At 35.8% G+C, this 17191-nt stretch overlaps 1 protein-coding gene and 1 long non-coding RNA gene across 3 annotated transcripts; both read right to left on the minus strand.

Moving 5' to 3' along the window:
- Positions 1–817: 817 nt before the first annotated feature.
- On the minus strand, positions 818–9735 carry LOC110890596. 2 transcript variants are annotated; one of them, XR_004871001.1, is made up of 4 exons: positions 9579–9717; positions 7426–8089; positions 6086–6254; positions 818–1677 (listed from the first exon to the last, which is right to left on the minus strand). It is a non-coding gene; the product is annotated as an uncharacterized LOC110890596 (long non-coding RNA). The 2 variants fall into 2 exon arrangements; XR_002564622.2 differs by having other exon boundaries at positions 6086–8089; positions 9579–9735.
- Positions 9736–13755: 4020 nt separating this feature from the next.
- On the minus strand, positions 13756–14373 carry LOC110888481. The gene has a single exon (XM_022136007.1). The coding sequence runs from the start codon at positions 14371–14373 to the stop codon at positions 13756–13758; it is 618 nt and encodes a 205-aa protein (XP_021991699.1).
- Positions 14374–17191: the final 2818 nt, after the last annotated feature.

Consider the following 17191-nt stretch of genomic DNA (forward strand, 5'->3'; position numbering starts at 1 on the left):
TTAGTCCCTTAATTTTACCCAAGTTTTATAGAGGGTATTTTAACCATATTTGTTCTATTATGTCAAGACACTAACTAACTAGGTTATTTATTCCTAGTTATTTTATCTTAACTAATACCAATATTTAGTTTACAATATAATATTTATATTTTTGGGGTGTTACAAGTCTACCCCCTTAAAGAGGTTTCGTCCCCGAAACCTTCTTTAAGTAGTTCTTTGGTTTGGACCAATCTAACTCAGTTTCATTTTCAAGGCATTCTCTTCCTTTTTTTATCAAAAATTATCATTAGCACTGATGCGTGCGTCTTCCACATGTAAATCCTCACAGACTGTAACTTGTATCCTGTGGTTCTGTAACACCCATGTTATAATTTTTAAGGTTTTCGTATAAATAACGAAAATAAACATGAACTTGGCATTCACCTATGATCAAAACCGTTAAAATCATTAGTTTTGACGTTGTTATATAATAATATAATCCCAAGGCTTAATGCCACATTAGAAATAATAAAAATATAAAAAGTGATTCTGAATCCATCGTAAATTTCGGTATCACCGTAATTTACGGTGAGACCTGGAAATGTCTGGTCACCGTAAACCAGGAGATCTGCTCCGTAAACCATATCACAACCACCGTAAATTACGGTTCTACCGTAATTTACGGTAGTACCTGGAATGTCAGGTTTTGTTTTGTTTGATCATTACTCCAAGACCCGACTCTCGGTTTTCAGTTTTCTATGATACTATTTCATTAAAACCACATATTTCTAATATGTTATAAAATATTCAAAATCAACCATCAAACCATCATAATCCGAAACAATAACCATGCCTTACTTGATTATTCGACCCGTTTGGCTCGTCTACGGAATTCCTTCCTTTTTGACGACTACCAACGAGTTCCAACCATCTTTTGACCAAATATTCAATGTAGCGATATCATCGCTATATTTCATAGTAACTTATATTCTAAAATTCAACTACGCATATCGCCATGATCTAATTAATGCGTACCTGGCTCGAGTCAACATATAGACCCGTTTTGTACCTTTCTTTTATTAGCCGCTACTTTATAGCAACGCAATAATCCACTTCCCGTTCACTCCTGTGAACATTTAACTTAACAACCAAACATTAGTCGATATTGTCAAATGGTGTCATCACCACCATTTGACCCATTTGGTATTTATGACCAAACATTTATACTTATGTCAAAACATGGCTTTTAATATCCCATTTCAAGTTTTAACTACAAGATCATTCTTCTTACGTATCTAACTCGTTATGGCTTACACCATGGGTATCCTTTTTAATCCCAACTTACATATAGTCAACATGTGACTAATTTACCCTTTTTCCCTTTACTAGTTTCGCTATAAGGTAACCTTAAAGAAATCTTATAAATTCTTAGTCGATTCACGACTAAATTACCCTTTTGTCCATTTTACCATTAACCGTGGTTTTGATCATTTTTATTCGTTCCGACTCATATCGCTTAGTGTTGGAACTTCAATTTCGAATGTAATCGGTTGTCACATTTATCATCTATAAAATACATACGTTTACTACAAATGGGTGTAAGCTTTACTTACCTCGCGTTCGCGCAAACATTCTTCGCATCCATGATCCGTTTGACCCGTTCCTTTCCAAGCTCCCACCTAGCTTGTTTAGAGTCAACTATATCATAACATCCATAAGATGGTTAGATTGGTCATTCTATATAATGACCAACACCCTATGGACCCCTTTTTTTTACACACTTATCAATCAAAACATGCCATATATTCAACAATTAGTTTCATACCATAATTCTTTTCATTCACTAACCGTTTGACCCGTTAGTGAAGTTACTTATACAACTAGTTAGTAAGTGATTTTAAACACTTTAAGCATGTCACATAAAGTGCCATTTGTTCCCAACAATCAATACTTCATGCCTAAAGCAAGTATATACAATCCTATGTCTTTTTCTTGGTTAATAAAAACATTATTTATGTGCAGCGATTTTCTATTTAGCTGCTGTAATTTACCATTTTGACCCGTTTAAAATCTGAATTAGATCAACATGTTCAAAGATGGATCGTAGAACACTCCAATACCTTCGCAAACATATAAGGTACACCTTCTAACGAATTTTCTATGATTTTATATGATTTTTATAAAATCAGCTCAGCAACTATATTTTCATATTTTTAACAGCTTTCAAGTTCTGAACAGCAGTTTTAATTCGCCTTTTTGACCTATTTAACAACCACATTTGTTTCTTATGATTGAAAACAGTAAAAATTTACTTCATAAGCTTTCCGAAAAGGTATGGAACACCCGAAACGGATAAACGATTGATTTTATATGATTTTTTTTAAGATTAGTAAAAATCCATATAAAAAGCTACGGAAATCATGTTTAGGGTTCTTTCGAATTCGACCCAAATCATCAAATGCAACACTTTTCCATGGCTAAAACCCTTATTAAACTATTTGTTAATGGTTAGAAACCTATAACACAATGATTGTAGGCTAAGAGATGTCAAAAACATCATCTATTTCAAGAAGTCATCATATGAATCCTAATTTTATCATCTTCTCAACTTCATCTTTGTCAATTTGAGAACTAGAACTAAAATTAACATATATTCAACTTCTATTATGGTGATTCTCATATACCATCATGTTTAATTTCATACATATCAAAGATTTGTCATAAACCCACTACTCATGAAATCATCAAATCAAGCTCTACATACAAACTAGTAGACAACACGATTTCACTTAGGAATTTTAACGAGCACCTTGTAGGCGAGATTCATACGCATCTATTATCCAATTCATGGTTAACCATTAACCAAGTTTTAACATCAAAATCAAACCTCTATGTCTTGTGTGCATTAAGCACATCTAGAACTTATATCTCATCATCAATTTTTCTCAGATTTACCATCACTTTTCAAGTGTTCATCATAATATCATAAAAATCCACTTAACACATATATGGGTAATCATTCAATCTCTAATTTATGACACTAATTCATCAAGTTCTCATCTAGGGTTTGTTCCTAGACTCATACTCATATCAATTCAACTATAATATTCATCATGCACACAAGAATTTCGTTCATGAATGTTTATCCAAATTTCAAGATATCACCAAATGATAAAATTCAACATACCTTGTGATCTCCTAGCATGGTTGGTCATGAATTTAGTTAAAGCCCTAATTTCCAGCTCGATTTCCCTTAGATTTTGATGGATTTTAGTGAGTTTAGGGTTTTGAAAAGAACCCTTCTTGGCTCCTGTGTAAATCACGACCAGAACACACACATGAGTGTGTGTTTTGGGGTTTTGATTTTTATTAAATTAAAACTATTTTCTCATTTAACACTTTTAGTCCCTCAAGTTTTTAAAGTTATCAAAAGGATTATAAACCAAGTTTTCTTTATTGTTTTCAAACCACATAATTAACTAGGTTGATATTCCTAGTTACTTAGTGGGTTTCGAGAGTTATAACCCTTTTTTTTATTTTAAGTCCCGTTAACTCGGGCTTCTTATAAACTTATTTTTCTCAAAGTATTTATTCTCCTTTTAATTAATATTAGGTTTATTTACTTAAATCCTAATATTTACCGGGTAAATTTTCATCACTAACGGTATTTTACCCGTCTTTTAGTATTAACGTGGTTTGATTACCAAACCCGTTTTCGGGGTGTTACAAGTCTACCCCCCTTAAAGAGGTTTCGTCCCCGAAACCTTATTTACGTATTTCTTTTAATTTAGACTAAACGAACTTAGTTTCGTTTTCAAGATATTCATTCGTTCCTTTCGATCTAACGTTTTAATTTATATTGACGCATACGTCTTTCGTGTATAAGGCCTTGCGGGCCGTTATTTTTAGCTTATATCCTTTATCTTTATTGACCAAGTTGTCATTTGACCGCTCATTCGCGTTAGGCTTGTTAACATGTTTTATCCTGCGCTTGTCCTATATTAACAAGCGCTTGGTATTTGTCATGACACTATCTTGACTTCGAATAGTTTTACCGACTAGACTAATTAGTCGCCGTCACTTCATACCTCGTCATCCGGGTATATTAATTTGCCATCTCTGGCCTTATGTGTGTTTTAGATTTTTCTAAATCCCCTCATACTACTTATGTTTGTTAAAACATTGCTTTTGACTAAAAACTAATTTTTAATTAATTAATTTTTTTTTTAATTAATTTTTTTTTTAGTTTATGTTTCCTTTTTGTCTTACATCTTTCTCTCATTTCTATAAATGTTACTTCAGAGGATCTATTCCTTTCCGTTATTATTTAATGCGGGGAATTATAACCAATTCCCACGTTTAACCCATATGACCCGTAGGTTCTTTCGCTTAGCCTCGTAGGCTATTTATTTAGATTTTCACCTTTTTACCCTTTTAAGGTGAGACCCCTACAATTCGTTTGTTTCTATTTGTGACCCAAAGGTCTTTTGGTCCCGTAAACTTTAACACTATTTATAATCCTGTAGGTTAAGATGATCCCGTAGATCATCTTTATTTGTGTCTTTACTTAACTGTATATATATTTATGGTGTCAAGGTACCCTTTTTATGTTTACAATCATTTACTTTTACTTTTTGGATTTCATTTGACCTTGACCGTAGTCTAAGGCTTCATTTGTTTTCTTTCGAATTATCTTTTCGACTTTATGACTTCTAACGTCATTTACACGTCACTTTGTCGTACGCTTACCATTACCCGGTTCTTACCTATACTTCTTTATGACCCATTACCCGGGTTCTTTATCTTAGTGTTTTTTTTTTTAACATTTTTTTTGTTTCGCTAGTTTACGTTTTTTTTCCTATATATATTCCTTTATGACCCATCACGTAGGTTCATTAATGTTTCGCGCTTCCATTATTCAGTTTGCGCTTGCTTGCACTACTAAGTTTTTATACCTTATTTATCTCGTTTGACTTGTTCGTGTGAAATTTCATCACTTGTGAACATCAAACTCCATTCTTTATTCGACCCGTTCAACTTTAAAATAGTTGAGCGCAGTTATTAACATTTCTGTTTGCAAATTCTCATTGTCTTTTAGTCATGACTCATATTCCGAGTCTTTTGACCTTCTATCTCGCGTTCCCGTCTCTTGGTTTACGCATTCTTTCCAAATCCTACCCATTCATCGGGTATCTTTACCGTAATCATTTTCAAGTAACCATTCTTATATGATTTTAGACGTTATTTTAATTTATTTGGTCGTCTTAGCGAGATCCATCGCTTTTATTCAATCAAGTCCTTTATTCTTTATTCACTTCGTTTGACTTGTCCATGTGAATTTCATCACTTGTGACAGTCAAACTTTTATCCCTATGCCTTAGCATTCCTATTGGTCGGTCTGTATTTTTTTTTTTTACTTGATCCTTGTCCCTTCTCTCGGGCTCGTTATTCTTACGTAATACGCTTTCGTCATCCGACTTACGTTTACGTTTACTATCAAAAATCTTACTTATTTGATTCATTTGGGTACCATTTAAGTTAGCCCATTCACCCCACCCTTACTACATCGGATGTAAATGCGTCCACTACAAGAAGTTCATGATATCATATGCCACTACTTACTTGGCCAGAGTAAGCGATTAACACATGACACACATGACCTTTTTATAGTTTTCACATCACGCCCTATGTAAGTAACGCCTCTATTTATTTCATATCTCTGATTTTTATTTAGGAAAACTTTATTTAATTGCAAAACAACAATCGTTAGTTTTACTAGTTTTACATTTGAACATATAGAATGTTTTCCTTTCTATCGAACTATTATATAATCACATTCGTTATTGTGATCGCTACTTTTCTCAATAGCATTATATTGAGAATTACACACTTGGATAATTACTTCCGTCCAAGTTTTTATATAATTTAATCCTGTTATTGTTTTGTTATTCATTATTGTGAATAACACTTCTTTCTACTTATTTACTCTTGGAAACCTCATCCTGAATCCTATTCAGGTTTTCTAAGTTTTACCATATATATGCAACCGTTATTCTCTACTTGTTTGTTGCATATTACTATTTGTGCGATAATTTAAGACGTGCACCTGGTAATGCTTGCCCTAACGGGCCTTCCATGCCTTTATCCTTGTTCGCGATCATTACGCGATTTCGATCCTTGATGAGTATGCTCTGCTCGTCATACCTCGGATCGTTTCACCGTCATGTCCATCACTTGTTACCCTCTCTCCATCTTCAGGTGCAAATATCCTTCAACTAAACATTTACAAAAGTTAGTAATTTCGACATTAATAAACGCCTGTATTGTAATACAAGACTTTTTACTATACGTGTCAACACACGTGATTTCGTTAACTATACCAGTCATTTTCATTGGGGTAACGTGTATTACACGATAACCCTATGTGTTGTTCACAAAACTTTAATCATACTAAACCATTAACATACATGTACTTACCGGATTCGCGATCAAGCCTCGAACCGAACACCAATTCTTTACTAAGAGCATAAGGTTTAAGTCCAAGCATAGCTTTCCCGCCATACTTGAATCTCTTAAACCAAGGCTCTGATACCAACTTGTAACACCCATGTTATAATTTTTAAGGTTTTCGTATAAATAACGAAAATAAACATGAAGTTGCGATTAAGTATTCTTAGAAAATACAAGTAAGTTAAAACTTTTACAACTTAAAAGTTTTCAACGTAATATAAATAAGTTCGTCGTTTAAAAGATATGGCGTAACGCCGTGCGGAAGCTTTAATCCCGAGTGTTAGATTTTATTGTGTTCGGTTCCTCATCGAGCTTGATCTTCATCCGGGCACTTTTGGCATTCACCTATGATCAAAACCGTTAAAATCATTAGTTTTGACGTTGTTATATAATAATATAATCCCAAGGCTTAATGCCACATTAGAAATAATAAAAATATAAAAAGTGATTCTGAATCCACCGTAAATTACGGTATCACCGTAATTTACGGTGAGACCTGGAAATGTCTGGTCACCGTAAACCAGGAGATCTGCTCCGTAAACCATATCACAACCACCGTAAATTACGGTTCTACCGTAATTTACGGTAGTACCTGGAATGTCAGGTTTTGTTTTGTTTGATCATTACTCCAAGACCCGACTCTCGGTTTTCAGTTTTCTATGATACTATTTCATTAAAACCACATATTTCTAATATGTTATAAAATATTCAAAATCAACCATCAAACCATCATAATCCGAAACAATAACCATGCCTTACTTGATTATTCGACCCGTTTGGCTCGTCTACGGAATTCCTTCCTTTTTGACGACTACCAACGAGTTCCAACCATCTTTTGACCAAATATTCAATGTAGCGATATCATCGCTATATTTCATAGTAACTTATATTCTAAAATTCAACTACGCATATCGCCATGATCTAATTAATGCGTACCTGGCTCGAGTCAACATATAGACCCGTTTTGTACCTTTCTTTTATTAGCCGCTACTTTATAGCAACTCCAATAATCCACTTCCCGTTCACTCCTGTGAACATTTAACTTAACAACCAAACATTAGTCGATATTGTCAAATGGTGTCATCACCACCATTTGACCCATTTGGTATTTATGACCAAACATTTATACTTATGTCAAAACATGGCTTTTAATATCCCATTTCAAGTTTTAACTACAAGATCATTCTTCTTACGTATCTAACTCGTTATGGCTTACACCATGGGTATCCTTTTTAATCCCAACTTACATATAGTCAACATGTGACTAATTTACCCTTTTTCCCTTTACTAGTTTCGCTATAAGGTAACCTTAAAGAAATCTTATAAATTCTTAGTCGATTCACGACTAAATTACCCTTTTGTCCATTTTACCATTAACCGTGGTTTTGATCATTTTTATTCGTTCCGACTCATATCGCTTAGTGTTGGAACTTCAATTTCGAATGTAATCGGTTGTCACATTTATCATCTATAAAATACATACGTTTACTACAAATGGGTGTAAGCTTTACTTACCTCGCGTTCGCGCAAACATTCTTCGCATCCATGATCCGTTTGACCCGTTCCTTTCCAAGCTCCCACCTAGCTTGTTTAGAGTCAACTATATCATAACATCCATAAGATGGTTAGATTGGTCATTCTATATAATGGCCAACACCCTATGGACCCCTTTTTTTTACACACTTATCAATCAAAACATGCCATATATTCAACAATTAGTTTCATACCATAATTCTTTTCATTCACTAACCGTTTGACCCGTTAGTGAAGTTACTTATACAACTAGTTAGTAAGTGATTTTAAACACTTTAAGCATGTCACATAAAGTGTCATTTGTTCCCAACAATCAATACTTCATGCCTAAAGCAAGTATATACAATCCTATGTCTTTTTCTTGGTTAATAAAAACATTATTTATGTGCAGCGATTTTCTATTTAGCTGCTGTAATTTACCATTTTGACCCGTTTAAAATCTGAATTAGATCAACATGTTCAAAGATGGATCGTAGAACACTCCAATACCTTCGCAAACATATAAGGTACACCTTCTAACGAATTTTCTATGATTTTATATGATTTTTATAAAATCAGCTCAGCAACTATATTTTCATATTTTTAACAGCTTTCAAGTTCTGAACAGCAGTTTTAATTCGCCTTTTTGACCTATTTAACAACCACATTTGTTTCTTATGATTGAAAACAGTAAAAATTTACTTCATAAGCTTTCCGAAAAGGTATGGAACACCCGAAACGGATAAACGATTGATTTTATATGATTTTTTTTAAGATTAGTAAAAATCCATATAAAAAGCTACGGAAATCATGTTTAGGGTTCTTTCGAATTCGACCCAAATCATCAAATGCAACACTTTTCCATGGCTAAAACCCTTATTAAACTATTTGTTAATGGTTAGAAACCTATAACACAATGATTGTAGGCTAAGAGATGTCAAAAACATCATCTATTTCAAGAAGTCATCATATGAATCCTAATTTTATCATCTTCTCAACTTCATCTTTGTCAATTTGAGAACTAGAACTAAAATTAACATATATTCAACTTCTATTATGGTGATTCTCATATACCATCATGTTTAATTTCATACATATCAAAGATTTGTCATAAACCCACTACTCATGAAATCATCAAATCAAGCTCTACATACAAACTAGTAGACAACACGATTTCACTTAGGAATTTTAACGAGCACCTTGTAGGCGAGATTCATACGCATCTATTATCCAATTCATGGTTAACCATTAACCAAGTTTTAACATCAAAATCAAACCTCTATGTCTTGTGTGCATTAAGCACATCTAGAACTTATATCTCATCATCAATTTTTCTCAGATTTACCATCACTTTTCAAGTGTTCATCATAATATCATAAAAATCCACTTAACACATATATGGGTAATCATTCAATCTCTAATTTATGACACTAATTCATCAAGTTCTCATCTAGGGTTTGTTCCTAGACTCATACTCATATCAATTCAACTATAATATTCATCATGCACACAAGAATTTCGTTCATGAATGTTTATCCAAATTTCAAGATATCACCAAATGATAAAATTCAACATACCTTGTGATCTCCTAGCATGGTTGGTCATGAATTTAGTTAAAGCCCTAATTTCCAGCTCGATTTCCCTTAGATTTTGATGGATTTTAGTGAGTTTAGGGTTTTGAAAAGAACCCTTCTTGGCTCCTGTGTAAATCACGACCAGAACACACACATGAGTGTATGTTTTGGTGTTTTGATTTTTATTAAATTAAAACTATTTTCTCATTTAACACTTTTAGTCCCTCAAGTTTTTAAAGTTATCAAAAGGATTATAAACCAAGTTTTCTTTATTGTTTTCAAACCACATAATTAACTAGGTTGATATTCCTAGTTACTTAGTGGGTTTCGAGAGTTATAACCCCTTTTTTTTATTTTAAGTCCCGTTAACTCGGGCTTCTTATAAACTTATTTTTCTCAAAGTATTTATTCTCCTTTTAATTAATATTAGGTTTATTTACTTAAATCCTAATATTTACCGGGTAAATTTTCATCACTAACGGTATTTTACCCGTCTTTTAGTATTAACGTGGTTTGATTACCAAACCCGTTTTCGGGGTGTTACAGGTTCTTATCTCATCTCCTATTTGTCCAAATTGTCATTCAACCACTCAATAGTATGAGTTCGTCAAACATGTTTACCCCATACTAACCCGGTATTTGACAAGTGTTTTGTATAAACCACAACACTATTTTGACCATGGAGGGTCTTATCGGCTAGACTGATTAGTCACCGTCATCTCATGCCCCGATAACTTGGGTCTACCCCTTTGCTATAATCGGACTTATACGAGTTTATGATCTCCTATCCCGTAATCGCGCTATAATATGATTATATTCTATATTACTTTTATGACCATGATTGCATTGCATTGCGTCATGTTTAAGTTTTCATAAACTTTTCAAAAATATAGTTAGGCATTATGTTAACACAAAGATCTTTATTAATGGTGATATTACTAATAAAGGAATTTTGAAAGAAACATGGAACCGGTGTGATGTTAATTTCAAAAGGGTCTTCTTTTATTAGCGAGGTTTGATCATTTGTTAACTTAACACTTACCATTTCTTCAATTTTAGCACTAGTGTTTAACTCTTTTAAAAACTTGGCATAAGGGGTTACTAAACAATGATTTTCGAAAGAAGGTGACAAGAGATTAATTTCTTCGAAATTAGACTCTTCTTGAAATTTAACATTATCGGCCTCACCTTTTTCGTTGCTTAACTCATGTGTCAGTTTTTCACTTTCTTGTTCTTCCATTTTTACATTTTCAACTATCTCTACGTTATTATTAAAATTTAATTCTTCTTTTGCACGGGACTCCGCTTCCCTTGCGTGAGATTCTTTTATGCAACGTTCGATAGTTTTAATGTGTTCTAATATCCTATTGGTCACTTCGGTGAGAGAGAAAGAATTGGGATCCTCAAAGCTTGAATCCGGTTTTTCGATCCTTGGCTCCTCATAGTACCCATATGAAGTAGATGGTTCACACCATTGTTCTTCATTGTAAGTATCTGATGGATAAGGGTCGAAACTTTGTTCTTCATAGTACTCATATGAGGTGGGTTGTTCACGCCATGGTTCCTCATAATAAGTGTATGAAGGTGGTGGTTCATATCTTGACTCCTCAAAGTATGAGTACGAAGGCTCATACCTTGGTTCATCAAAATATGAGTATGAGGGAGAAGGTTCATACCTTGGGTCTTCATAGGATGTGTATGAAGTTGATGGCTCGTACCTGGGCTCCTCATAATGGTTGTATGAAGTGGATGGTTGAAACAATTTACAATATTGTACCGAGTGCGGGTTTCCACAATTAGTGCAATAGTCTCTCATATAATCATCCTCCTCATAGGTATAGTTGTAACCTCCTGAGTATTGATCCATAAGAATCACTCAGCAGATCACAACTGAGTCTCGGGACCAGAAAACAAAAACAAAGACGGAAACAGAAGGCTGGACACGGCCCCGTGTCTGGTGAACACGGCCCCGTGTTCAGGGTCTGTATCTGGGCGTTTTATTTAAAGTTACTGGTCACGTTGAGCACGGGGGCGTGTTCAATGAGCACGGCCCCGTGTTCAGACTCTGTATCTGGGTATCTAACTAAAAAATATGCAGCACGGGGGCGTGTTCAGTGAGCACGGCCCCGTGTTCAGGCTACTGTAAATGCAAACTAAACTAAAATGCGGAAAAATGTGCGCGCGTTTTAAAAAGGTTTGAAAAACTGATTAGGCCGTTGATTTTAAGCTTTCTTAAAATCCTTGTGTCCCCGGCAACGGCGCCAAAAACTTGATGTGCGTAAGTGCGATATATTTTTTGATGTATATTTAAGCCCTTTTTACACTTTTAGCCAAGTTTTAAATTTATAAAACACGATATTTACTAACACTAAACACACATATGGGCAAGTGCACCCATCGTGGACGTAGTATAGTGTTGGTAAGATACCGAGGTCGTCCAAGGACACAAGAGCTTTTAGTACCAGTTTATCCTCAACGTCTAATCAAATCAAAATGTTAGAAAAGGTTTTTAAACTAAGAAAATAAAAACTAACTAAATGCTGAAAAATAAAAATAAAATAAAAACAGATAGACAAGATGAATCACTTGGATCCGACTCGTGTATTAGTATAACCTTTGATTATTTTCGCACTTTTGCACTTGTTTAAGAGATTATCTTAGTTATTGTAGTTGGCCCCTCTTTTGAAGGCGACGTTACCCTCAACCCAGTAGTTTGAGTCAGCAAGGATACAATCCTAAAGGGTTGGATTATTGGAAGATAATGAATTAAGTTATTAATGCAAATTATGGTAGGCCCCGCTTTTGGCGGTGACGTTACCCTCGACTAAGTAGTCTGAGTCAGCAGGGATACAGTCCTAAATAGCCGGGTTATAGTATTAATAGTAGTTAACTTATGAGGGGGTCAAATAGTTTGGATCCCCGCCATCCAATACCTATGGGCATTGAAGGGGATCCTACTAAAATTGACCCAGGTCCCTTGCAGGACCTCTAAACGCTGAACAAGGGCAAGACCCTTACCAAACCGTTCCCTTAACCCCCGACCAGGTAGCCAACATACCTCCATATAGACCGTGGAGATATGAATGGTGAAAATCTTTTATTTTATATAGACAGTAAAATAATGCCAAGACACCACGGACAAACGATAAGGAAAGATCACCTTCAACATAAGCAACTAGTTATTAAAGTCATTAATACAAAACCAAATAAAAAGTGCAAAAGATTAAAAATAAAAAGTATTATACTAAACACTTGTCTTCACCAAGTGATGTAAGAGACTTAGGCAAACATGGCCTTGATTGTCAAGAACTCTTACGATCAATCTTGGATCCCGAGACGACTCACACACTCTATGATGGACAATGGATGATGGTGGTGGATGATGGTGTTATGGTGGTGGTGGGTGGTGGATGAAGTGTGAGAGAGGTGGTGTGCCAAGGGATGAGTTGCAATGAAACCAAGCACTCCTATTTATAGGCTGATCAGAAGGCTGGGCACGGCCCCGTGTCCGCTGGACACGCTCCCGTGCCTGTCTGACATTCTCTCTCTTCATTAATTGTAATTCGCAATTACAATTAATGCGCCTGCTGTACTTTCGCCACGCCCCCGTGTCCGCTGGACATGGCCCCGTGGTGGGCAATAGAAGCTTCTATAGGTTTGTCTTTTCTGCTGCTTCTTGGGCACGGCCCCGTGCTGGCTGAGCACGGGGCGTGTTCAGTCTTCTGTCTTCTCTATTTTGCTTGGGAGGATGTCGTTGAGGGGTCGGGTAATCCACTTGTGTTCCTTTTCTTGTATTTATGTTAGATTTAGCTGTCTTTTTGCTTCTTTTGTGAATTTGAGCTCATTTAATCCTGAAAATACAAAAGGAAGACAAAAGCACTCTTTTTCCAACATTAGTACTTAAAAAGGGTTAGTTTTATGCCTTATTTGATGTATTTTATATGTTGCATTTTACACACATCATGTTAAACGTTGTTTCTTACTAAAACTGAATTTTAGTTTAACGTTTATCTCTTTAACTTATGTCAATTACTCATATATGCCCATATGCAACTATCATTCGCATTCGTATCGAATAAAATTTGTGCTAAAGTTGAATTTACAAGAACATACCCGAAACGACATCAGGTTCTGTCTTTGCTTCGACTGTGGTTAATTGGAAAGATTTGGCCCTTGCCTTTTATGCCTCCATCTGCACACCCTTCTCATTCTTTTTCCCGTCCAACTCCGGGTACTCAGATTTCTTGTGACCCGGTTGGTAGCATTTGTAACAAACCAAAACTTTCCCCGGGCATAGCGGAGCTGTATGCCCTGTTTTTCCGCATATGGGACATGGTTTATCCTTAAAGCGACACTCGCCCTTATTCCCCTTTCCACATACCTTACAACTCGGTGATCCGCCTTTCACATCCGGCTTCTCTGCCGATTCCGTTGTTCGTGCCTTCTTAGTAGGGCTTGGGTTAACATCTACCGCCCTTCTTTCACTCCGCTCTATCTGCTTTTTCAGCTCAATCTCCCGTTCCCGAGCAGTGTTTATGATCTTGGTGAGAGTCTCGTATTTTGAGGGAGTCATGAACTCCCGATATTCGGCACTTAGCATGTTATAGTAGTAATTTTTCTGCTCTTCGGTCATCACTAACTCGTCACATAATCTCGATTTGTTAAGAAAGATACCCGTGATCTTATCAATTGATTCACCCTTTTGCCTTAACTGGATAAATTCCTCCTTGATTCTGTTGATGACCGCCTTGGGACTGTGGTGTTTAAGGAATGGCACCTTAAACTCGTCCCATGTCATCGTCTTCGCTGCCTCACTCCCAATCTCCTTCTTCTTATTGTCCCACCAATCTTTTGCTTGGCCTCTTGACCCGTACCGTAAGCCACAAAATCGCTTACGTCACAGTGGGTCCTTTCAAATACCCTTTCAACATCACTTAGCCATCTTTGGTATATTATCAGGTCAACCTCCCCGTTGTAAATTGGCGGTTTACACGCCATGAATTCTTTGTATGAGCACCCTTTCTGATCTCTGGACTTTTCCTTCACTAGGTTGACATTGTCTTCCAACCTTTTAATCTGCTCTTCAACTACTGAAAACACCGTGTTTTGGATCTTGTCTATGAAACCGAATAGACTATTTTTTATTGCCTTTCCTACCTCTTCGGCAATCACTTCTTTTACTTGTTCGGTGACTATCGGCACCGCATCGTTGTTACCTTTTTCCGTCATCTTTGAAACTGAAATGTTTATACCAATTGTTAAACATTTCATTTATAACATATACTTTATTCACTTCGGTTTAGCCAAATTCATAACTTGCTTTAACCGTTCTCATTTAATGCACCTTCCGGGTTTGAGTGTGTTAACACACCCTTCCCATTCACGTCAATTCACATTCCTTTTTCTTACATTTAATAAAATCTACCAAAATAACTAATTCTTACCGGATGTTTGATCAAGCTTGAACCAAACACACTTTGTTGACAACCTTGAGCTCTGATTACCAACTTGTAACACCCATGTTATAAATTTAAATTTTTAATATTTAAACAACACACTTCATACAAAATGTGTCCTTACAAAAACTTTTTAAGTTGATAAACCTACATAACCATAGTATCTAGGTCGACTACCATACTAATTTAAAACATTCAAACGAAGTATTAAGTATTCACATGATTCATATAAGCTGAAACAAAATAGATCATAGCGGAAGCTTCAAAAGATGTGTGTTCGGTTCTTGGAACTTGCTTGATCTTCATCCGTGAGCTTAATTCGATCACCTAAATTCAAAACCAACATGAAAGTTAGTTTTGATAAGTTAATTACATGTTAAAACAAGTTTCATGAGTCAAAACAACAAAATTAAAAAAAAAAACTCGGAATTAGGAGGTGTCGCCGTACACTAAGGGGCGTCGCGCTACACCTAGCCCTATTTTTGACAGAAAGTTCCTTTATTTGCTGCCGCACTTGCCCAGCTCAACCTTTTATCAAGTCCAAAATTAAAACCACCATAACTTATAATTAGTAAGTCCGTTTTAGGTGATTCTTTTTCCTATGCGTCCGTAATTAAATTACCAACGCATCTATCAAGATTATTATATCAAAAATTGGATGTACGGGCTGAAAGTCTATAAATGCCTTATGTATTTATTTGACCCGTTTAGCTTTTGCATTAATTTAACCACTAACAAATTTTATGTTCGCAAGACGTATTTACCCAACATCCGGGGCATATGATTACCGTCGTTTCATTACCAAATCTATGGTTTCACGCTCTTGTAATCCGTCATTGCCAAATTGCTATTCTAAACACACTTTTACTACTTACTAAACAATTATTTGACCCGTTTGGCTCATTTATGGAATCCTCCACTTCTAATGACTACCAAACATTTGTTATTCAAGTTTACGACTCGACTAACTAGTAGTGATCTACGTCACTTTTACTAACGCTACCTTTTCTACTAAACACAATTCCAAATATCCATAATTAATCATACAACATAATGTAACGGGATCACGGTTACATACTTGCCTAATTTATCAACAGCGGTTCCTAACTATAATTACCCATTCCCGGGCTTGTTAACTTTAGCGTATTACTTCCATTCCATGGTTTACGCTTTTATAACTCAAGTTTAACGAATGACGTTTAAGTCACTTCGAACATATAACAACCCTCGGTAAAACAGACATCCTCATAATATTTCTAACACCCTAATATATTTTAAATATCTCAATGTGTCTTTATATGTGCCCCGTATGTGAAAACCGAGCCCAAAATACAAAATAACATATAATATAAATAAAAACAAAAAAAACTAAGTTGAGGCGGGCCGCATGGGACCTCACCTCAACTTAACGCGGGCCGCGCGAGAGTATAACCAGATTTCGTTTAAATCTTTAGTTCATGCGGGCCGCGTAGAGGTGCATCCAAGTTAATGCGGGCCGCGAGCGACTTGGATTGTGGCACGACCCTGAGATGCCACGTGTCATAACATGTGGCGAAGCTATACGATGACCGGGCCAAGCTACGCGTTGACCCAGCTTTGACGCGGGCCGCGTAAGCTCAGCCCATATGTCACGCGGGCCGCGAGGAAGTCCAATTTCAGCACTATAAATAGAAGGCAACGGGCCTTCAGTCTGCTCGTTCAAATTTTCTTTCTTAATCACAATTTCTGTAGTAGTGTTATTATACCCGGGCATTATACCCCCTAAAATAGCGAGGTTCTGCTACGATGTAAGTATTATAACCCCTAGAGACGTATTAGATACGCTGCCCGATTGATCTAGGGTTCCGTAACGGCTGTCGTGGTTCTGCCCGACGTAGTCGTTGGAATGCCGTCTCGGGGAGGGTATTACTAATGTTAAAATGGGTTATTATACTAACACACGTGCATTTGTGTAATTTATAGATTATCTCCAGGAAACCCTTACGAAAAACCTAAAACAGCAATGTGAGTGATCCTTCTTTTTATGTACTCATTTTTGTGAGTAATCCTCTTTTTGATATATGTTTTTACAAAACCTCACTTAATTAAATATATACAAAGCAGTTATTGAGTATTTGTAAAGAATACAATTATAGTGGATATGTTGGGGTTTTGTATACA

Source organism: Helianthus annuus, chromosome 11, assembly GCF_002127325.2.
Source record: "Helianthus annuus cultivar XRQ/B chromosome 11, HanXRQr2.0-SUNRISE, whole genome shotgun sequence".
NCBI lineage: Eukaryota > Viridiplantae > Streptophyta > Magnoliopsida > Asterales > Asteraceae > Helianthus > Helianthus annuus.